Consider the following 24,795-nt stretch of genomic DNA (forward strand, 5'->3'; position numbering starts at 1 on the left):
CCTTGAACTTGGTGAGCTTAAAGATCATCTACAACTCTTAAAATTGTATTCCACAGTTAAAGAATTATCATATATCAGCTTTACTAAATTAGCTTATAATGAGGCAAGAAATGAATTTGATGATTTTTGGTTTTGTATTCTTCATGAAGCACAAACTCCTCACTCGGTTAAAATGGTTTCCTCTATAATGCGAATTTGAAAGAAGGAAAGGAACTGACAATATATCCTTATGCGAGCACTACCAAAACTGTTTACCAAATACAAGATTTCTAGACAAGTAAATGGCAGTTGTGAAGTGAAAGAGAGAAGGGGTCAGTTATCAAATCATCTTGGGAAACTGGATTAAGCAAGTTACATTTCAGAACTTCTCTTGAACTTTATACGCAGGTACATTATTAGCATCTTGTAACTTCTAGAATGCCCAATACTGTGCTTTATATGTTACAAGAATTCAATAGATATATGTTGACTTTATCCAAATAAATAAGAGGCCCATATGGTGGTGAAGTGGCTGTAGTATATGACCTGTGACTCAGTATGACCTGTGAAACACCAACTCCAACTCTTCCTGTATACTCTTGGCAAGATATGTTCTTGTGAAACATAGCTTGTATAACATCTGTACAATTCCACCATTAATGCTATTTATCTCTTCAGCATCATGTAAAATTATCCTGTATATATTAAATACAATATTACCCAGTAAATAGTATAAGCACTAAGTGTTTAAGATTAATATCTTCTTGCATGCTTTCTGTAAAGCTTCCAAATCTAGTAAGCTTTACAGACTTTACAAAGCACAAAAACATGCTTAACATTGTTATTTTGTTTTTGTTGTTTATTATAAACAAAGTGGAAGCTTAAATGGTCACAGACACAAATCATGAATTTCAAGAAAGGCACTTTGCACAAAATACATGGTGATGTTCTACTATGTCAGATTTAAAGTGACCTGAAAATTGGTGGTGTTGATTATAACTATTTATTTCATTTTGTGGAAATTTTTAGAAGCTAGAAAAATACGTATAATTTGCACCTGATCAATGTTCTGCAAACTGCCTGCAGGCTTGTGTTCATACTTTAACAAGATTTACTGCTAACCAACATGCCATACTAAATTGAAATCAAGATATTACACAATTTTTCAATAAAGAGGTGATTTTATAAGCTAGTATAAATGCTTTGTGAGGATGTAATTGCTGGCATCTTGTTATATTTCAGTAGCTAGTGGAAAATGAGATAAGTTGGAAGGTTTATGAAGGGTCAGAGCTCATCAGATGAAAAGATCATCTTTTTTATCATCTCTAGAAAGCACATTTATAGGCTGATAACTACAGTTATTCTTCAACAATTGGAACAGTTAATATTTCCAAAGCATTTCAACTAATTTGTAACTACTGCAGAAAATTCTACCAAAACACTGTATAAAAGGAAGTAAAGAATTCTTAAGGTTACCAGCCTTTTTGAATCTTGATTTGATTTTTTTTTTCACTAAGCACTAAAATAATATGCATCCACCTAAATGATATTTTCCTTTTCCCCCCAATTTTATTGAGATAAAATTGATTTATAACAAAGTATGATATTGTTATTTCATAAACAAGTCAGTTTCTTTTTCAGATTGCTACAGTTTTCCAATTGAGAAGCCTAATTTAAATAATAGATATAAAATTCTTCAAATTCAGTTTTTAAGATGTCACCTGTCAACCTTTTTAAATGAAAAATCCTCTCTACAACTTTAAATGCACGTCTCAGAAAACATTTTGGATATGCAAACTCTTACTGTTAAAAAACTCAAGCATTACTGCCAAATCCATCATTCAGTTCATTTAACTTATGAGCAAAGAACACTAGAAGCAGAAGGCAGTCCCTGTTCCTGCCCTTGCGGAAGTGATTCAGGATGTATCAACAGAGAACTCCAGCCTCTTGACAGTCTTTGGTTAGCAGTTCTCCCACAAACTGTGATTCATTCCTTTCTAAGCAAACTTAGACCCCATTACATCACTGCCCCCAAACCTTCTGCATCTTCCAAGTCAGAAAGTAATTTAGGTGAAAATACTGAAATCACTGTGTGGTGGGTCAGAATGATACTCCCCCGATGCGTTCACTTGCTAACACCCAGAACCTTTGACTCTGTCATCCTACACTGCAAAATGACCTTACAGATGTGATAAATTAAGGATTCTGAGATGGGAAGATTATCCTGGATTAGCTAAATGGCCCCACTCTAATCACATGAATCCTTTAAAAGGTGAGGCCTTGTCCAGACTGTGGTTAGAGAGATGTGATCCTCTGCGGGGGAGGGGGGGGATCAGACTGATGCAAGGTTGCTGGAAGTGAAGAAGGGGGGAAGGAAGTCATCAGCGAAGGGGTACAGGCAGTCTGTAGAAACTGGAAAAGGTAAAGAAAAAGTAAAGAAACATCCTCCATTAGAGTTTTCAGAAGGGAACACAGTCTAGCTGACATTGGACTTCAGTGCTATGAGATCTATGCTGAACTTCTGACTTTATAGACCTGCCATATATCTGTTGTTTAAGCTTAGAAACAATAGAAAACACACTCAATGAAAGTTTATTCACATAGTCTCAAAGAATCACTGTACAAATTACTTACTACAAAAGGGAAAAGGTAACTTAATAAACAGATCTGCAGTTAAACGCACCTTAATCAACTGATTATACAACCTGAAGGACATTATGTCCTGGCATTTTACAGTAAGAAAAATATAATATCACCATTTGGTATTCTTGCCCAAAATGTTCACCTTGAATCTAATTATGAGAACTCAATCACTCATTCACAGTGGTACACCCTATAATATAATTGGCCTAGACTAATAGACAGGAGAAGCAAAAAAGGGAGGATAAAGATTTTATATTAAATGAGATAACTAAATGCAGCATGTGGTTCTTTAACTGAATTTTGGATTAAAACTCAGTATTCGAGGAAATAGGGAACTTTTTACATGAGATTATAGTATTAGTGGTTACACAGGAGAATGTTCCTTGACATATAACTGCTGATACAGCATAATGTCTGCTATTTATTTTTAAATAGCTCAGTCAAAAATTACAAATATGTGGGCATATGTGTGCATACACATAAAAATACCTGTCATCTCTTCACATCTAAATACAGGGGGAAAGTGGGAGAAATGTGGCAAGCTGTAACAATGGTGAATCCAGGTGAAAGAAATACTGCTGGTTTTGTTTATACAGACCTTTGAACTTTCCTGCAATATTGCAACTTTATATACCACAGTTATTACCTTCCTGATTTTTTTCCACTACCTCCTACTTTTACTGGGGCCTTCACATCCTTCTAGCTGTATAACTGCAATGGTTTATATTCTTTAAACAGTCCACACCTTTCTACCTGAAGGTCCTGTTTTCTGCTGCTTTACTCACATCTCAAGGCTCATCACTACAGCTGAGTCTTCACAGACGCTACTACATATTAAAATGCCAGTTTTGGAGATAAGTTAATGAAATATCAAGTAGGAATCATTTGATGTTCTTAAAACTGTACTTGATAAGGTAGCCTTAGGCACTGTTACAATCTTTACTCTTTCTTTTAAAACTGTCATTCCCATTTATGAAGTAAGAAGGTCACAAATGTGGTAGCAGATATGGACAAAAAGCAAGTCTGGCAGCATCAGAAACTACTACAGGAAGATTCAAGTGCTGCCTCTGGCTTCCAGCCTGCAGGGCTCTAAGTACCAGATCGCCTAGACCAAAGCCCAGCTCCTTCCTGCAGGCCTCACTCCTTTCCATATGGCAGCTTACTGACATTAAAGAAGATGGAAGGAATTATCTAAATTCACCAGGCTAGTCCCATTACCTCCCTTGAACTACAGAAGAGTCACTGATATCTCAATTACCTCTTCTGTAATATCTTTTTCCCTGCATGTTAAGATTTTGCAACACTATTAAAAAAAAAAAAAGAAAGAAAAAAGGAAAGGAGGTGGGGGTGTTGGGGGTAGGGAATGTACTGGACTAACAGATGGAGGATTAAGAACAAAAGATCAAGAGCTAAAATGTTTGTATACCTACAATAATAGTGCAGAGGAACAAAAATTGAACTTGTAAATAAAATTAGTTACTTGCTCTTCTGAAATGTCTGTCTAACTACAGGCAGGAAAAGGCCCAGCATGGTTTCCATGTATGCTTATTCTGTTTCTAATAGAAAGGACACAATCAAGCCAAAGCAAACATCTGTTAACCAGTTAAGTTTGTTAATGAAACAAAATTGCAGCTGTTTTTATCAAAGATCAAAAGTGAAGCAAATTAGCTAAAGGATGTATGAACAAAGCTGGTTTCTAAAATATAAGGGCTAAAGAATTCTAAACCCACTTGTCAAATTAACACAAATCCTTCCTGGATTTTGCTTAGACCGCTGATTAGTATTTATTTTGTATCTTTGTAGAGATCAGCACAGTTTAAATTTAGTATCATTCACTCTGTAATTTTGTCTATATAATTCACTTTGCAGATTTTTCAAAGTATTACCTTTCGTAAAACAAAACAAGCTAAATTTTATACTAATAGTCTGCTAATATATAAGGAAAAACAACAGTATTTAGTTTGCAACTTCTGGAGACTTTCCTGGAAAGTAGTTCAGTGCTAAGCAGAAGCATACCAATAGTGATTAACACTGCACAATGTACACTGCTATACCTCTTTAGTTCTTACATGTATAAACTCCCCATTACCACCTGAAGATGGTAGATTAGAACTCCAACACACAAATAAAACCATACTTTGCTCAGCCCTGCTAAGTTAAAATGTCACAAATTATATGGCTGACTCATTTGCTAACTTTAATTTAGTGAGCTAATTGATGTTTATGCACTTACAAACATTAATAGATTGGAGGGATCAAAGTACTTGAGAAGATACAGACTCACATTTTAAATCTGGTGTAACAGAGACCAGTTTCATCTTATCTACTGTAGTTCAATGGACAGGCCAAAAAAATTAAGCTTATAAATGAAATAAAAAATCATGAACTTTACTTCAAAATTTGCTACTGCATAAGAAAAAAAATCACATTTTCTTGTATGTTCCCTTTGTACACTCATGTTAAAAGATAAAAAAAATTTAAAAAAAAGACTCATTCGGAGAAATTAAAATCTATTGTTCACTAAATAATGTTTGCATGAAAAGAATAAATCTTTGTCATGCAAGAATAAATAAGCAAACATCATTTAAATTAACTTCAAAGCTATATAAAATATAGACTTTCTTAGTACTGAGATTAAAACAAATGCAGGGCCTACCCCTTTACCAGGGGTTAAAGGCTCAGCACTACAAGCTGTTGCCAGCCTCTGCAGTAAGAGTTCGATCCCAGCCAAGGAGCTGACACACAGGCATATGGCAGACTCTGCCCACTGCTCCCCTCAGCAATGCATTTCAGTAGATCTATCTGTTCTGTTCCCCACTGTCTCTGGTGAATTCTTTCACCACCACCCCCATTCCACACACACACACACACACACACACACCCCTCTGGTGAATTCTCTTGCCACCACCCCCATTCCATACACACACACACACACACACACACCCTCTGGTGAATTCTCTCACACCACCCCCATTCCATACACACACACACATACATACCCCTCTGGCCTATAACCCAGTTCTTGTATGCATAAACCAGTAAAATCAATTTTGAAAAAATAAAAACAAATGCAGCTCTAACAAGCCAAATAGGTATACAAAATACAATTGTAAATTCTTGAAAACTGCTGAAAAATCCAAATTAAGTCAGAAACCACACCTTAGCATCTTCTATGCCTGAAAAAAAACATCATTAGGAATTCAGAAAACAGACTGATGTACCTAACATTCAGAACAGGCTTATGAGTTGTAGAAAAAGCAGCTAGACTATCAAATACCTTTAGATCCAAAGAGTAAAAAAGAATGTTTAACATTCATTTTAACAGTCAAAAATCCTCTGACATAATGTTTCTACTTTACCTGAAGCCTATTTCATTAGAAGTCTAGACAAGTCCCATCTTGATAAAAGCTCAAAAGTGAAACAAACTGCCATGCCTCCGAGTGCAATAGAAAGACTCATTCCCTTTTCATTTTATCTTTTCCCTTGACCCAACTAACTAGTTTCAGACAATCCAAGTGATCTCCCAATAATGCCTCAATAACTGGTACTATCTGCCCACACAAATTCTTAGGCTATTTTGAAGATTTCTGAAGTTTATTTATAGGAACAACATGAACTACAATCTTTTTTTCCTTCTCTAACAATGTAACAAAAAGTATGTATTTGAGCCATTAAGTCTTTTACATTATAACAGGTTTCTGTCTGCCTTTAGTCATTTTAAGACTGACTTTCATCCATATCAATTCCAAAATTCAGGTTACATACAAGAGCATATTTTGTGATATTTAGGGCTTTCTCCAACTTTCAGTTGAATACACACAGCTAAGGACTCTGAGTAACAAGGCATCTGCAATACAAAAGACATCAACAGAGGAAAACTAAGGTCAACAGAGAGGACATTTGGACTCTATAATTAGCAGATAAAAAAGACAAACATTCCTGCCAAAAAGACCCAGAGTTGTCTTAGACTATTCTCTAGGGTTGAGAGACTTCTGGAAGTCAGCCACATCAAAGAACAATATGGACTCGTGAATAGTCCTTTACAAAGTACAGGCGACTGGAAAAAGTCCCAACAGAGATGAGAAAAGTCTCTCTAGGACAGGAATAATGGAACTGAAGAAGAGCAAACAGAGAGTAGAGAATTACCAAAAGAAAATAAAAATTGTTCTTTAAGTCACAGCATTAACACAGCACAAGAAGCTGGGTAGGGTCCCTATTAGTGTTCTATTCATGGAAATATTTCACATTAATAACATTACCCCAAAAACGGATAAAATATCTCTTTAAAAAAGAGGAGGTGGGCAAACAAAATAAGCCAAGACCACAAGAGGGAATTTTTAACATAGTTTTTATCTCAGTTCCATTTCTGATCATCAGTCCTTTTAAAATTTGTTTGTTTTTTATTATTATTAACAGTATGGTTGTTTTTGTAATTGTATTTGAAAGTTTCTGGGAGATTGTAATTGAGCAATTGTATTTCTTTAAGACCAAAAGCCCTATCTGTTAGTAGAAGCATCTCTAACTTGAGACATACCAAGATTTCAATAGTTAATAAAATTTAGGAAGGTATTCTCAATAAGGTGAAATACCAAGGAACCTATTTGAACCTACTTAAAATTGAACTAAACTGATTTTATGAAAATGCTAAAGCTCAAATGTTCGAATGAAATCTTAATGCTACAAAAGTGTGTGGTGATAACTAAAGTCTAAGAATATTTGACTTTCGAAAGTCCTCATAATCTGACCTAATTGAGCTTTACCACTTTTAATGAGAAACACTAATGCTATCCTTTAGGAGTACCTCACCAAGTCAAAGATAAGTTTTATCTTCAGTGGTTTAATTCATTTCCATATCACCTCACCAAAGAGAGCTTTCTTAAATAAATACAAAGAAGTTATGCTAAAGAGCCAGTGTGGTAATATCCAATTTGAATTCTAGACTATCAGAAGATGTGCAATTACATTTCAGAAAGGAAAGAGCCTTTCTATTTTAACTTACATTGTATTCCTCCTAGCAGGCATGCACAGGAATGATGATGATGTTAAATCTAATTAGACGCAGATTTACTACCTTTCCTACTGCACTGCAACTCCCAAATTTAAAGTGCAAAAAAAATCTATTTGTTGTGGAAAAATTGCTTCTAAGCTTTGAGGAACTGGGAGGAAACTTTTACCTTTAATGAAAAGCCACCACTGTCTACCAGTATACAACTCAGCAATAAAGGGACCTGGAATTAGACTCTCTTTAGAATCTTGGCTTTACCAAAGATCAGCTCTTTGGTGAAAAACATGTAGATACACAAGACTTTACATTTGATTTCAGGGGATTTAATAGCTACCTACCTAAGTTAAATCATAAGAACCTAGGTCCTGCGACATTTACTTAGCAAGTTTACATGATTTTAAGCTATTTACCATTTGTAATCTTAGTGGATCAAATATTTTGCAGTTTTTATTACATTTTGTCCAAGAAAATGCTACTGTTACATACAGTACAAACAACACAATCCACTGTGGTCGAACTGACTTGACCTGATTTTGGTTTTGTTTTTTAAGAATTACATTATGAAGTAGATGACTGGATTAGAAAGATGTGGTACATATATACAATGGAATATTACTCAGCAACCAAAAAAGAGAAACACATGTCTTTTGCAGCAACTTGGATGGAGCTGGAAAAGATCATGCTTAGTGAGATAAGCCAGAAAGAGAAAGAAAAATACCGGATGGTGTCACTCATAGCAGTATAATGGACCAGGAGAGAAAATAACAAAAATAATTAACAACCATATACCAGAGACATTTTGTGGGGGTGGAGTGGGGAATGGGATCAAAAACGGGGGGGGGGAGGGAAATGCACGGGACTATGGTGGTGGCACAGGAGTGATTTGGTGATGGGAAACCCGCGGGGATTATAATCGAGATGGAAAAAAAAAATGTGCAAAATGATGTAAAAGTAAACTTTGTAATAAAAAAAAAAAAGAATTACATTATGATTATTCAATACTACTCCCCCCACTCCAAAAAAAAAAAACCCCACAAAACAAAACAATGTAGGACACATTTTCTCACTTTCTTTGTGATATGATTATGCTAACTGAATAATTTGAAGATCAACATCATGAAAAGAGCAGTATAAAATGGCATGCCCTCCCTGGTGGCGTAGCAGGTTAAAGCACATCATTGAAAAGCTAAAGTCACTTCAGGATGAGTTTGCTCCCAGCCCCGGAGGTGATCCACAAGGCAAGGCAGACCTCTTCATGACCCGCCCGCTGCTCCTCTCAGCAGTGTACTTCATCGATCTGCCTGTCCTGCTCCCCACTCTGTCTCTGGTGAATCCTCTCACACCCTGCACCTCTAGCCTATACCCCAGCTTTGTATGCATAAATAAGTAAATCTTTAAAAAAAAAAAAAAAAGGCATGCTAAGCAATAATCTTAATCTTAGATACTTTCAAAAATAACTTTTCCTTTAGATGAAATATACATCTGTATGGATACTGTATGAAAAAGATATAAGAAATGATAGACAAGGTTAAAGAGAAAAAAGAGACTGAAAAAATTCTAGTGATTCCTCTTATGACAAAATTATTGAAACATACTATCAAACTGCCTATAGTAGTTTATGTACCAGATAATTATAAAATCTTAATATATCTAAAGGTAATATATATATTTGTTAAACAAAGATATCCAAATCCATCAATAAATGGCTCTAGTCTCTTAAGGGATTTCCTTATGGTATAAGCTTTTATTAAAATACTTAGTGAGAAACACAGGTGCTTCATGTGGTTATGTTAGACACAGGAATTAGGATTTGAGGCAAGTGTCATTAATGACACTTGTTTTTAAATGTCATTAAGGAAAAAATTTCCTTATGCCCACATTCTTTCACAAAGAATTTGCGACCGGTTATACAAACAAATGCCACCAAAGGATAAATGTTACAGAAAACTAATGACATTAAAATACAGCTAATAAATGCTAAAGTTTAGATTAATCAGTGGAAAGGTAAACCACCTAGTCCTATCCAATTTCCCAGAACAGGGTCTCTTACCAGCTACAGCACTGAGAAGAAAAAAACATTTCAAGAATGACAGTACCCAAAGAGGGAAAAAAGTCATCATGAGCACAACTTTTCCTAACATTTGTGTTAACACATGCAACCACCTTCATCCTTCAAGTGGTTAGTGGTTTATAGGATATAAAATTAAATGTTATCAATGCACCCAGTTGCCCAAAGGGCAGACAGATCGCAAAACTAGAGGACCTAGATAATAAACACTGGCTGTGCTTTACTTTGGTTTTTAGTTTGAGAGTTAATTTCAGCATCTGTGGAATGAAATAAAGAAATTCACACTCAACCACAAACTTAAAGGTGTACTAGTAACAAAAGGAAAAATCTGCCATAGACTTACAAATAATGTGGAAGTAACATAAGGTCCAGAGAGATCAAAGAGTAAGAAAAGATAATCTATGAACTAAACAATTATTTTACCAAGTGAGAAGTGAAAATAATAAATCCCTTTAAATTGAAACAGGCAGAATTTAGGTCAAACGTTAAGATAATTTTAGGAATGCACAAAAAAAAAGATTAAAGAAAAAAATACATACAATGGCCTTTCTTGGACTTTTTAAACATAAGTTATCTTGCCTTGAGGAAGCATGATTAACATCATCTATCCTGTGCCTTCAAAGTACTCAGTACTTTGAGCAATCAGAGTTTAAAAAACACATCATTAGCATATGAAATTTTTAATCAACCAATGAAAAAACCCTAAATACACATTAAAATGAGAATAAACAAATTATATTGTAAAACAATACATACATTTTAAAATGTAAAAGCCAACTCTAAGGGAAGAAAACATCTGATTTTCTCAAGATGAAGCAGGACAAACCTTGGGGGCGAGGACCATTCCTATAAAACTATTCAGAACTTCTGTCCATATAAAATTTAACTGAAACTGCTAGTGAAGATTCTTCCGTCACTTACCTGGTCTTTCTCATGGGGTAGAAGGCTGACAGGCGGGAGTGAGGATGGGAAAGCACTGGAATATTTAGGAGCCCCTTTGCCATCTAAGCTTCCATAATTGACCCTGTATTGTGGTCCGTCTTTCAGTAACCTCCCATTGTTCACTGCGCGCTTGGCCCCCAGTCGCAGCCGCTGCTGAAAGGCTGGGTTGTTGGTGGTGCTTGTGAGATCACTTTGACTTCTGAGATACTTCTCTATGTTCTTCAAGGAAGAGCCATTTGGCTCCTCCAGTCCTTCAATTGCTCTCCTTAAAAGTTTATTCCAATCCACATTGCGGAGATCATTACATGATCCTCTAGAACCCTTGGTTGACTTGGGGAAAGTGCCTGGTTTAACTGATGAAAAGCGCCCAGGATTGTCTGGGTCCTTATAGGAGGCAAGGCCTTTGTTGGTGACTTTGAGAACTGAGCCATCCTGAACACTGAGTTCCAGCTGTTCAGAAACTGTCTTTTTATCCAACCCATGGGAAGTGCTGACTGCATGGCAGATTCTCTCTTCAGAGGGCCTTTGCTTTTGCTTCTTTATTTTCTGTATAGCTTCAAGAATCCACTCTGTATAAAGTGGGTTTGCAAGTTTTACCATGGTTGACAAATGAGTTCTTCAATACAAAAGTTACCCATAGAGATTCTCCTTGTATTTAACAGAACTTGCACATTTAAGTCATTTAACAAATGGGTAGAATATTCCAGACCATATTAAGCAACCTCTTACAAACATCCATCCTTAAGAGATTAAAAAAGAACAAACAGGCAATGTTGATAGTTGTCTTATTTGACCAACATGAAAGACTGCATTCAGGTGAAGAACATCTTTAACTAAGAAATCAAGACCTTAAAGGATAAAAAGGGGGGAAAGGTTTTTAATACTGGAACTTCTAAAAACAAATTTAAACATTCTTTAATATTACTTTTTCAGATGTAGAATGACCACAAAAGTAAATGACAGGCAGGAATTCCATAACAGTCATAGGGAATATATTTTTCAAACAGAAAATGGGTCATGGTTTGAGAAGGAATTTTTTAAAAAGATGTTTCATTTGTTACTTACATGAAGTCTTTAAGGGGGGGAGATATCTGAGAGAATACAACTAAGCTATATATTTAATAACCTTCACTGGAATTACATGAAAATGGTGCAAGATAACTGTCCATCAAAAACATAAAATCAACAAAAAATAAGTCTCTAATACAAAAGAAAACCTAATGGAAGTACATTAAACTTACTTTAAGATATTTTAAATTTAAAAATTAAGTCATATTTCAGCTAATGAATTTCCCAAGGCTCACACGTAAGAAAATTTCCCATGTAGTCACTGCTATCAAATCCTATCCTCCCACTCTTTTTACAAAAGGTCTATTCCAGTCTCTAACACAAAGGTTGAAAAATGGAAACTAATAAAGCAACATATCCTTCACCTTTTAAATAGGTGAAGGATTCTAGGTATCTTAGAATCCAAGAGTTAAAGCTGTTCAGTATAAGGAAGGTTCTTACAGACCTGATTTTAAGTAGGTGGAACTACTGCTCTCTGAGCACCTCTGAGGTCCATAAAAACCACTAGACCTCCAATCTAGTATTCAGGGTACCTGGCAAAGAAAACTCCCCGCATGGAAGCTGGGCTCCAGTCTTGCTTTCCACTGATGGTATCCAAATTTTAAATCTTTTTCAAGATTTACAGACTATGCTCATATGTAATTTGTCATTTAATCTGCAGAACAACTGCATTTTTACAACTATGTGTAAAAAAGGTTAAGGTGAGGACAAAACTCACTCAAGGTAATGACTAATAGTAGAATTTAAGACTCAAACACCATCATTCTAAAATTCAGCTGACCCACAACCACCTGCTCTTTCTGCCCCTGCAAACAGACTAATGGAATGAAGGTCAGCTCTGCCAATGTCCAGCAGAGACACCCTAGGTCAGTGACTTGTTTCAGGCGCTTTACCTGATAGAGTCTATCCCTCACACATTTGTTGGGAGAATTCAGTGAACACAGTTTCTAGTATTCAATATACAGTAGCTTCATCACTTCCAGCAAATACAGTATCTACACACTGAAAATGGTCCCATAAATTACAAAATAAAAGTTATCTCTTATCTCTGGTTATTTATTTAGATATAATGTTACCTAGAAGAGGAAAATAATGGCTTTCCCTAAATCTATAGCTAGATATTCTGAAAAAAAAAAAACAACTGCTCTCAAAGATTCTGGAATGTTACTGAAAAATAATTGGACCATTGAACTACACTTGTTTAGTCATCTTGAAAGAGGCAGATTAAAGAGGATTGTCCTCTTTGTGATCAGTAAACTACAGGTTCACTCCATTTTCTTCTCCATCACCTTTAGAAACTTGGGGCTGAAGGGACCTTAGAGTCATCAAGTCCAATCTCCAGTTATCCAATAAAAGATTCCTTGTTCAATATCACCAACAGATGGGCCATCAAGTCTCAAAATACTTCCAGTGATTAAGAATTTGTCGCTTTCTGAGGCAACTCACTCCACAACTCTAACTTTAACTCTTGCTCCTGGAGACACAATCTATCTTCCCAGAACATCTAATGACTAGTTGTTGTCTCCCTGGAACAACCTGAGGAAATTCTTACTAATTTTTAATATGACAGGCCTTCAAATACATGGAAAGAAGAGTCTTTTGAAAACCACTAGCAAACCCCATCGAACCTCCAGCACTACCTTAACCGTTTATCCTTAACACTTCCACATACCATGTAGTTTTCAAGTACCTCCTTCTCCTGGTTACTCATTAAAGTGTATCTTAAAATCTGGCAGCCCAGGCATCAAATGATTGCACAATGCAATCTGTGCTACATGGACTTTCTTAACAGCCCTACCATACAACTGGCTCATGCTCAGCATGTGGTCCAAATAAAAAGCCCAGATCTCTTTTGAAAATGCTGTCGAACTTAAGTCTTTCCATTCCCTTCCTTGTGCAAATTTAAATGCTAGGCTTTAAAATTTATTACAGTTCAAGATCATCTTATTAGTTTGGGTCTATCTTCCAATCTGTTAAAAACTGTTTTGAATCTTGATGCTGTCATTGATGTCATCTGCAAATCTAATAAGCACCCCCCTCCCACCGTGTCATTTTATAAATCATTAGCAAAAATGTTAGACTTGGAACACAGTGTGTTTAGGAATGAAATCACTAGCTTTCATAGTACAACTACTCTCATGATAGAACACAGGAATCATTCTGTGTTAGTAAGTTCAGAACAGGAAACTGATTTTTCCAAAGTAAAATGGTTTGGGGCAAAATTTCGTTAGAAGGCATTTCACTGTGTGCAAGCAATTATTTCATCTTTCATCATTTATTCAGGATGAATCAACTAATTTAATTTGATTGCACAAAACACAACTGCAGGGAGCAGGAGAAGAGGTCACAGAAAAGTATGCAATATTGCAAAGTTGTTTTCAAACATTGGTTACACAAGCAAATGAACATACATTAAAATAAAACAAATTTTATAACTAATAAATGCTTAAAATTTACTTTTATGAGGAGCTACCTACAACCAAAACAAACACTTCTTCTATCCATACACACATTTCAAAAACACTGACATCTTATATCTTACAAATGTAATAAAATAAAATACCAGAATCGGGTCTCCAAATGTTCTAACAGTCCATGACAGCAATGAAGATTGTCCAGATCTTTAGGCAAATCTGCCAAAAGAAAGAAGAAAGTGAATGTTAATTTGGGACATCCCTTAAATTCCATAACCACCTATGGATCACCACAACTATTCAATACAAAGGGCTACAATGAGTTTACTAAAACACTACATTTAGAAATATATGAACTCTTTCATACCACTAAAGGGTACTGAAGAACAAGGAATTCCGGACAGGAAATGAAGCCCCAATTTAGAGCCTGAAGAAGTAAATTTCACTCTTATTAAAGCCAAGTATGTTCACCAAACTGTCGAACTGAATCTTTCCATTCCCTTCCTTATGCAAACTTAAATGCTAGGCTTTAAAATTTATTACAGTTCAAATTCATCTTATTAATCTGGGTCTATCTTCTGATCTGTTAAGAACTGTTTTGAATTTTAACTCTGTCATTGATGTCATCTGCAAATCTAATAAGTTTGTGATAGAGTCTAACAGCAAATTATGTTTGTGATAGAGTCTAAGAAGTAACTACACTTTGGGGGGAAAAATTCCACTTTTAGATGAATAGTCAGGCAGGTAACATTTTATATGGCCAAAAAGTAAAAAACAAACAAACAAACAAACAAAAAAACACCACAGTCAGAAGTTGTTAAATGTCAGTATTAACTTTCCCAGGCAACATTCACTACTTTGTCCCAAAGGTCATCTGGCATCTAAGTATTGCTTGGACTATGGCCGTAGCTGCATCTAAAGAAGGATATACCAATTTTCCACAATTATAAGTGTGTTAACACAGGTCATATTTTAGGGCAGTAGTGATCATTTGTACTACAAAGGCAACAACAAATTTAAAATAAAATGCAGAAATAACTGTTTTCATCTTACAAAAATCCCAGCAACTTTAGATATTTCTCCCCTCCCCCAGCCATACATCCTACTCCTCACTTTAATCTCAAAATTAGCTCTCATCTGACACCAACCAACAGAGTTAATTAGGCAGAAGCAGATGTAACTCAGCAGTTCTTTGCAATAAGCAGAATCATTGGTAAACACACACGTGCGTGCACACACACACACATACACAAAGCTAGGAGAGGAACAAAATCAGAAGTCTCTTATCTGTAGCCAATTCTCTACTAAATATATGTATATTATCCACTTTGTATATTATCCACTGCAAATTTTTTAATCTCAGGCTGGTTTGTCTCTGACATCCCACTGGCCCCACTGTAAATTGGTATATACTGAGAGAATAGATTGAAAAACCAACTTAATTTTAGAATTTTAGTTTAAGCAGTATCTAACTAGAAACACAAATCTAAAGGGGGAAAATGCATAATTCATTTGAAAGCCAAATAGAAATGCTTTTTCCCCTGATTCAGAATTATCCATGCCATTTCTCTTTTTTGAGCTCTAGCATGTTTCATATGTAGATAGGACCTACTCAAGTACTACCCAAAAATCACTCTTCTCTTGTTATTTTTCTATAAAAACTTGAAAGTTGGATTAACAGTCTATCAACAAAGGAGTGAATTATTCCAAATTAATTCTGGAGACTCATACAATTAAATTATTCTATTTCCTAAAGTTTTGAATCGTTTCAGTTTTAACAAAATAGTATCAGTAAATTATATGGTTGTAACATACAGCCTTATAATAAAACACTATTTATATCACTCATTACAAACTATTCTAAACACTCTAAACAAATCTACAGAAATGCTTAGTCCAATACTGTGGCTTCATCAGTATTATATAAATATCAACACTATTCAAAAATATTCATGTCAGCATAAGAGTCAAAATATCCTGAATCATAAATATTATGTGACGCCTCCTCTAAGCTTTTACTAAAGCTGTGTGTTGTCTCAAAATTAATGTCATAACACTTGAGTCATGAGATTATGGATGAGCCAAAAACAGTGGTTAAAAAAAAGAATGGCATTTACTTTTATCATCCTGAGTTTTACTTGCTAACACTTATTTTTAGCTCTCTTGCTTTATATGCACCTAGATTTTTTTCATATCCTATTATGTAACTGAGTAAGGATCCACAAAACTGAACAGAATCTCTTAAAACAGTACATACTCTACATAAGCAAAGGAATTTTGACTTTTCTTCTACAACTACCTAGGCAGACTATTGGCACTGCTGCTCAAACAGCATTTTCAATTAACAAATATCTGCTATTTGACGTCAAACATCATCCACATGGTGATATTTGTTAACTTTCTAGTCCTGAATCTATTTCCTCTCAAAATAATGCTCAAGGCCCATCAAAAAAAAATCAACTGGGAGGTGAGGCTATAAATGCTAATCAAAAACAATCATAAAATATTTGGTGACATGTTATTTTGTGTGTCCAGCCCTATGGTAGTTGCTTAGAAGCAACAAAGCACTGTTTGGTGGTTCTTCAAAAAGTCAAATATAAAATTACCTGCTATTCTACTTGAGGTACATACCTCAAGAAACTGAAAATAGGTTCTTAAATAAGTCTATGTGCACAGAGGTTCATAACATCACTATTCACAAGAAGCAAAAAAGTGAAAACAGCCCACCAACAAAATGTGGAGTGACCATTGGTCACAAAATGGAATGACATATTGATACATGTTATAACGGTGGATAAATCTCAAAAACATTCTGAAAAAGCGGCCAGGTCACATATCGTATAATGCATCCACATAAACATCCAGAATAGAGAAATCCAGAAGAAAGCATGGTGGGGCTAGGGAGAGAAGAGCAGCAAATGCAAAGAAACTGCATTTGTAAGGGATTTTATTTTGGCTTGTGAAAATGTTTTAGTGCTACACTGAGGTGGTGGTCACATTTACGTGCTAAATATCACTGAACTGTTCACTTTATAATGCCTAATTTTTTTTAAGATTTATTTATTCACGCATACAGAACTGGGTACAGGCCAGAGATGCAGAGGTGGTGAGAGGACTCACCAGAGACAGAGTGGGAAGCAGAAAATGCAAATGTACTGAAATACACTGCTGAGGGGAGGAGAGGGTGAGACAGGAGAGGTCTGCTAAGTCAAGTGGGTCACTGCCCTGGCTGGGTTGCAAACTTGTACTGAAGCGGTTTTGCAATGCTGTGTAAGCTGCTGCACTAGCAAGGAGGGCCATCATGACAGATTTCAATTTACAGGGTAAATCTAATCTTTCTGTCTCTCCACTCATTTCCAAACCTGACTCCTTGGATTTTTTGTGCTAATGTGCCTCAAGTACTACCCGAAAATCCCTGGGTATTGCCTGCAGGTGCCTACTTTTAACACTAGGTTCACCATAACAACTCCTTACACCAAGAAAGCTGTCCCACCTTAACTGCTCTGTGTATTAGTTTCTCCTTAAGATTCATTTCAAAAACATGGTTCCTCCAGTGAGTACTGAAGGGAAAAGACTGAAAACAAATGTGACAACACTTTGCCAAATGTGGACAGGCAGAACACTCCCAGGATGAATCAGACTTAAGTTAGACCACGAAGAACAAGGCTGAACTGAGCTAACTGCCTGGTCTTTCCATCCAAATTCAGATCCTTTACGGTCCAGTGCAAACAACACCTTCACAGAAGTCCTACATCTCTTTGTCTGATAAGAAGTTTTTAGCTTTTATTATTTGACATACATTTTCCTCTTTGTATTGTGCTTATTTATGCACTAACATCAAGTCCTTTACTAAAGACTGTTAAATTTTTAAAAAACAGGATTCATATTTGATTCAATTTTATGTGCTGCAAGATTACTCAGGGCAATCTGAACACAGATAGGTATGATGCTTATTTGTAAAATAAAAGCATCAGTGAATGTCATAGCAAGAGTATAAAGGACCAAGGGAGAAAATAATAATAATAATGATGAACAGCTATACACCAGAGACATTTTATGGGTGGAGTGGGGAGTGGGATCAAAAACTGTAAGGGGAGGAAGTGCACTGGACTATGGTGATGGCACAAGGGTGATTTGGTGATGGGAAGCCCACGGTGAGATGGAAAAAGGCACAAAATGATGTAAAAATAAACTATTATTTTTTTAAAAAAAAAGCATCAGTGAACGAATGAAGGGAATCTAGGAGAATGCACAGATGCTAGAAATGAACTGTCAAACAAAAAGGACACCAAGTTGATGTGCATGCCTAGGAGGTATGTATTTAAGAGAAATGAGAAGTAAAGGTGGCTGTGACAAAAGCCAGACTGAGATGTGGGAACATGACAGATGAAGTAATAGGAAGTCCCTGCAGGAGCAGTGACACAGTAAGGCACAGTAGAGTACATGCTTGTACGCACACACACATTTGTTAAGTTTTTGAATCACTCTGGCAATAGTTTCCATCCAAGATAAGTGGGAAGGATGATTGAAAGAACAAACAAAAGCAAGCAGTATTTCATCTCTTCAAACACAGATCTTGTTCAACTTATATTTGAGTCTAACTTAGCAGCAAGCCCAGAGCAGACACTCAGTAAATGCTAGTTGTATTGAATATTTAATTCCCATTCTTTTTAGAATAACACTAAATTCTTTCTCACTACTCATTAACATAGAGAGTTTTCAATTCATAAGCTAATAATGTTTTCCAAGGATTTCTAAGAGGCTAAATCACCATGAAAATTATCATTTCAACTAATACATATTATATTAATTGGAAGTTTAATTTTTCATGTCATGCTTTCCTAGTTGACAATATCCTTGTTATGTCATTAAACTATAATTGTGTAAATCTGCTTCAACAAACAATAACTGAACCATCAATAAACTATTATGGCTTCCATAATCCCTTGCAAAGATTAATTTCAACATCATCATCATAAATTAGTAGAAACATGTCCCAAATCTCCTGGTGAAGCCCATGAATGAGGTTTGCGTAGTCATCCCTGCATTTAAGTGCTGAATAGTTTCAGACTCTAAACTTTAATCACACTGTAAGGAACTGCACGGGAAATTTGATCCCTTGTAAAACAGAGGATTTTACAGACAAGATGAAAAGTTGTTTAAAGCCATCAGGCCTTTGCAGCTAGGATACACTGATTAGTAATGATGATCTTATAACTAAGAACTTTTACTTAAAAAATAATCAGCTAAATTTAGAGTGTCTTTTTTCCAGTATTTAAAAATTCCTAGTCAACCCTAGATCTCCATCTAATTACAAAATAGCTTTTGTCAGGTTATAATGTCAAAGACAAAGAACACTAAGAAAAAAACCAAAAACCTGACACCGGAATTCTTATGGTTCTGAAAATAAAGATTATTTCACAATTCTGCCTTAACTTTATTACAAATGTCTTCAAATAGGATATCCAGTATAACCTGAAATTAGGGTTCTTCTTTGAAAATCTCAAGAAAACTCCAGATCTGTTTCTTTAAATGAGTGCAGATATTTGCATATAATTTCAAGGGTTTACAGAACCTCTGTTGCCCATTCAAGATACACTGTCTATTCTAACTTATTTTAACATACAGAGAGGTTGATCACTTAATATTAAGTTTCATATGCTTCAGATAGGATATGTTATATTAAAAGTGAGAAAGTTATTCTCTCCCTCATTGCTTTTGGGTATTACCAAAGAATAGGCTTCTGAAATATTATTCAACAAGGGCATGGGATATTATCTAGTTCAGGGACCAAGTCCCCACTTTGCCAGCCACCTAAGCAAGGAATATTAGACATGTTACTTAAGCTAAGTCTCTGTTTTCTTTTCTGTAAAAATGAGAATACATCTCATTTTGCAGAAGTTAAGAGGAATAACAGACATAACAGAGAGGAAAATATCAAGACTGGTGACAAGCACATAGCAGGAAGACAGTATCTCATAAAGGGGGAAAAAGCACAATACAGTTAGGTGGAGATCTGTAAAAATCTAATCTAGCCAAAAAATCCTGATGACCATTTTCTCCTAAGAGACAGGGTAAGTCACAATCTGGCTCTTAGCTATAGTTGCAGGTCAAAATTCAAGAGAAAAAACAAAGTTAAAATGCAAAAACTGATTTGTTATGGGGAGGATGGGGTCAGGAGAATACATTACTCATAATCACATCCTTGAAGGTCAATAAAGTTTATAGAAAGTAATACTACATATCAGCTTATCTTCTTGACCTGAGGGTAGGAAAAGTCTTAAAAACAAGACACAAAAAACACTAACCTAAAAAAAAGACTAATAAATTGAACTCCATTAAATTTAAGATGTTCTGTTCATTAAGACACCATAAAGAGATGAAAAGAAACCACAGAATAAAAAAAGGCATTCTTTTTTTTAACTATTCCCTTTATTAAAAAAAAAAAAAGGCATTTTCAGTATACACATACAACAAAGGATTTACCTCCAGAGTAAAGACCTTATAAGTAGCAAAAAGGAGACAAGAATCATATTAAAATTTAAAAAAAAAAAAAAAAACCACCAAGAGAGGCAGTCTTAAAACATAACTTTAAAAAGGAGGAAACCCAAAGAGCCAACGCGAGAAAAGTCGCTTAACCTGATGACTATGAATCAGTTAAATAAAAAGTTTACCAGACTGGTTAACGCAAACAACTAGTAAGTTTAAGAACTGAACCAGACGAGAAGCAATGGGAACTCACAAGTGTCACTGGAGAACTGTAATCTCATAGAACACTAGCAAACAGTTTGACAGTACTCAGGAAAGTTAAACCACACACTTCATCATCCAAAACCAGATGCTTTTGAGAATCTAATGTTATATTGCTATTACCACTGTGACAACTAGCACAAGCTAGGACAAAAGGTCACTCTGGGGGGGGCAGACCCTGGGGTCTAAGGGTTAAGTCTCAGCACTATCACCACTATGGCCGAAGTTCAGATCCCTGGCCAGGGAAGTGAGCCACATGGCACAGCAGACCTCTCATATCTTGCCTGCTGCTCCCCTCAGCAGTGTACTTCATTCAGTACATCTGCCTATTTTGCTCCCCATTCTGTCTCTGGTGAATCCTCTCAACCCACTGTACCTCTGGCCTACACCCCAGATCTTCTATGCATAAATAAAATGAGTCTTTAAATCCTCTATTAAGTAAAAAAAAAAATTTTTTTTACAAGGTGACTTTGCCTGAGAGCCAGTAAAGGCATTCCTGGGAGTACACCTTAGAGAAACTTTTGTACAGGTGCATCAGACTACAGGTACAGGAAGGGTCATAACAGCTTTATTCTCAAATGTCCCAAACTACAAACAACTCAAGTACCCAGTTGTGGAATGGATGACACAAAAATTGTGGAAGAGCTGTCAAATGGTGCTCAAAGATACTTTGGAAATGAAAATTCAAGCATTATATGGAAGAAATATTCCCCATCAACACTTGTGCCATCCATGAATCATGTACCTATCTGCAAGCAAAGACAGATCGCGATAGCTTGCACATCTCTATTTTTATAAAACAATTTCCTTTTCTCTCACTTCCTACAAATGTAGACAAATATATAGGCAAGCTGAAACTGAGGGTGTACTCTGGAGTACTAAGACATTCTAAAGTCATTTGTTAGGAATTCTATCATTTAATAAAGTTAGTTTAGTTAGCCAAGTTTTCTTTACTGACTGATATGTCAAAGTTCATGAGAATTTCTGAAATACAACAAAATTATTCATCAAACACCTTCAACTACCTTTCAAGACTCACCCTATAGCATTACGTCTTATATATGGCAGTTTTTGTTTCATTTTCTTCAGTTAACACCTGGTATAATGGCACTAATGTGGCATTCACTGAACTAAGAGCTGAGGTACAGCTGATAGACCAAACGTCCACTGACCCTGTCATCATCACCAGTCATTCTCCTAAGTTCCCACCTTGCTCAAGTCTTCCTTTGCTCCTTCCTTTCTTTATTTTTTAACCATCACTCATCAGTGCAGCCTTCAAACCTAAGTAGTTGTTCTCAGGTAAGAACCTTAGCCATTCTGAAACAGGTAACATTATGTTTTCCTTCTTAAGAACACAAAAAAATGCCCCAATTCATTTTGATACAGGCATCCATTTATGAGTAAAAGAATGAAATGTTTCCTTTAAGAGATGTCACTGGAAATCTAGGGTACACAAAAAAGGGAAAAATGTACTTTACTCCATCATAACCTCCCAGACAACCTCTGTAATCAACACAACTAATACCCACTTGCTACTTCTTTTCCATATATGGTAGAATCTTCATACACTCTTCATCTTCAATTGCTCTACCTCAACGTTCATTAGTTCTCTTTTCCTGTGTTCCACATTTGTATTCTATTATCACTACCTTCACAACCGCTGTCCAACACTCTCTTTATCACATCCCAATATCCTCTCCCAAGTACAGGGCTAAACTCCTCATGGGGCTTCTTATGCCCCTTTGTAACCTAACTCCTCCTATATTTGCTCCTCATTTCCCACAATTCCCCATCCTCTGCACAAAACGAACTACTCACAAATCCAAAATTACACAACATTCTTTTTAAAAATACAGGAACCTCCTTCTAAAGCAGACACGCTGCTCCCTTTCTCCTGTCCTACCATCATGACTCTAGTTCAAGTATCCCCCAAGAAATTCAGCTTATCAAACAACTCTGTCTCCCAGACTAATGCTTTTCTTTGTCCATTCTCACTTCTGGTGCAGTCTACCAAATCGCATTCACTCAAACCTACTGTACTGTCTTCTTTCTTCACCTGTCACCTTGCCTACCTCCAAAATCTTATTGACATGAGAATTCCTGCTACAAAAATGTTTTCCAAGCTCTAAGTAGCCTCCTTCGTTTACCCTCACATTTAATTCAGTTCTGCTGTCTTAGCTTTCACTCTCCCAAGCATATTGATCCCATTCTTCCATGTTTTCTTAATACTTCATATACCCCCAACGCAGCAAAGCTTCTGTTACATGCCAATCACTCAAATACCTCCTTTCCACCACAGCTGCTTCTCACCTCCTCCCAATAATTTCCTCAATACAACATCTACTCCTCACTGCTTTCTCAATGCTCACTTCACAACAACCAATCCCAGATTCTTAGGTGCTCTGCCCATTCCACATCACTTCACCTACCCTCCCATAGTTCAAGGTGCCCATTCCACATCTCCAACATTCTACTTCTCCCTACCCTTCTTTGCACCTGCTTGTACATCTTTAGTTTCTCCTGCCACCTACCCCCTCATTACTCCTTCCCAGATATTTGCTACCAGCCGGCCGCGCCCCCTCCCCAGGCCCCACCGTCTCCCCCCCCATTTAACTACCACTCAGAAAAAACCTCCAAGCCCCCGCCTTCGGACCACCGAGCCCCGCCCCACCCCGATATCGCCCCGCCCCCTCCGCCCTCGAGCCCCGCCCCTTGCCCTGGAGGCCCTTCTAAGAGGCGGGGCCTGTCCCTCCTCCCCTTTCCCCCGCCCCCTACCGTCACGCTCAGGGGCAGCCTGACCCCGAGCGGCCCCGCGGTGACCCTCGCGCAGAGGCCTGTGGGAGGGGCGTCACAAGCCCCCCGACCCCCACCCCGCCTTCCGCCCCCCTCCCGCCCAGTCTCCTCCCCCTGGGAACGCGCGGGGTGGGTGACAGACCTGTCGCGCACCACCGCGACCGCGCCTGCCGGGGGCGCTGTCGCTGCCTGAGAAAGAAGCCGCGGCTGCCGCCTGGAGGAGGTGCCGTCGCCTCCGCCACCGCTGCCGCCGCCGCCAGGGATAGGAGCTAAGCCGCCGCCATTTTGTGTCCCCCTGTTGTTGTCGTTGACATGAATCCGACATGACACTGATTACAGCCCAATGGAGTCTCATTAAACCCGAGCCGCGGCCCCGCCCCGGCGTTGCTCCATTGGACAAGACCGCAGACACTTAAGGCCACCCGTTGGCCCGCAGGTCTGTCCGTCACACACACACTAACCACCCTGCAGCCCATTGGGGAAGGTTCCTGCCGGTCATCTTGCCTCCGCATAGACACACCTCTCGACCCATCATCCCCCCCCCTCCGGAACCACCCCGGGGGAGGGCCCACTGCCAGTACCAATCAACAGACCGCTGGACCCGCCTCTTACAGGCACCTATTGGTCCAGCCCTTTTTCTCTCTCCTAGACACCGCGCCACCTCTACTTCCACCTACCCGCCCCCTCTACCTCTAGAAATGGATTGGGTCTACTCGCAGGAGAAGAGCTTAGCCTTATTGGCTGCAGACAACGCCAATCAGAGAACCTTTTCCTTCTCCCCTCCCCCACTCAACCCCAAACCCCCTAGCCCGCAGCTAAAGTTTGTGTGAGAGCTGATCGCTGGCGGCGGCCGCAGGATTTAGGGGTGGGCGCGGGCGGGCGCGCGCGGGCGGGCACGCGAAGTTAAAATTCGAGGTTCTCAATCTGCAGCTCCCGCGGAGGAGCGCGCGGACGGGCGCGCCGCCCGGAGCGTTCCATCCCGCCCCCTCCTCCACCCTCTCGCGTCCCGTCCCGGGCGACTACTCGCCCGCCCCCTGGCTTGCATCCTTACCCCCACACACCCCTACCCTGCAAAACCTCAGGCCGGGTGCAACCAGAGCGATGTCGCTGCAGCCTCCTCGCCATCCCATGCC

General features: G+C 37.7%; 1 protein-coding gene across 3 annotated transcripts in view; it reads right to left on the reverse strand.

Moving 5' to 3' along the window:
* Nucleotides 1-24,180, reverse strand: part of KAT6B (K(lysine) acetyltransferase 6B) — a 166,073-nt gene extending 141,893 nt beyond the window's left edge. For all 3 annotated transcript variants that reach the window (XM_004680752.1, XM_004680751.1, XM_004680750.1), the window contains exons 1-3: nt 23,805-24,180; nt 14,269-14,338; nt 10,617-11,485 (exon numbers count right to left, since the gene is read on the reverse strand). In XM_004680752.1, the coding sequence (XP_004680809.1) occupies nt 10,617-11,237 (621 nt within the window). In that variant the 5' untranslated portion in view covers nt 11,238-11,485; nt 14,269-14,338; nt 23,805-24,180. The remainder of the gene's footprint in view (nt 1-10,616; nt 11,486-14,268; nt 14,339-23,804) is intronic.
* Between the last annotated feature and the right edge of the window lie 615 nt (nt 24,181-24,795).

The sequence above is a fragment of the Condylura cristata genome, unplaced genomic scaffold (assembly GCF_000260355.1).
Source record: "Condylura cristata isolate star-nosed mole 26May11 unplaced genomic scaffold, ConCri1.0 scaffold00011, whole genome shotgun sequence".
Lineage (NCBI taxonomy): Eukaryota > Metazoa > Chordata > Mammalia > Eulipotyphla > Talpidae > Condylura > Condylura cristata.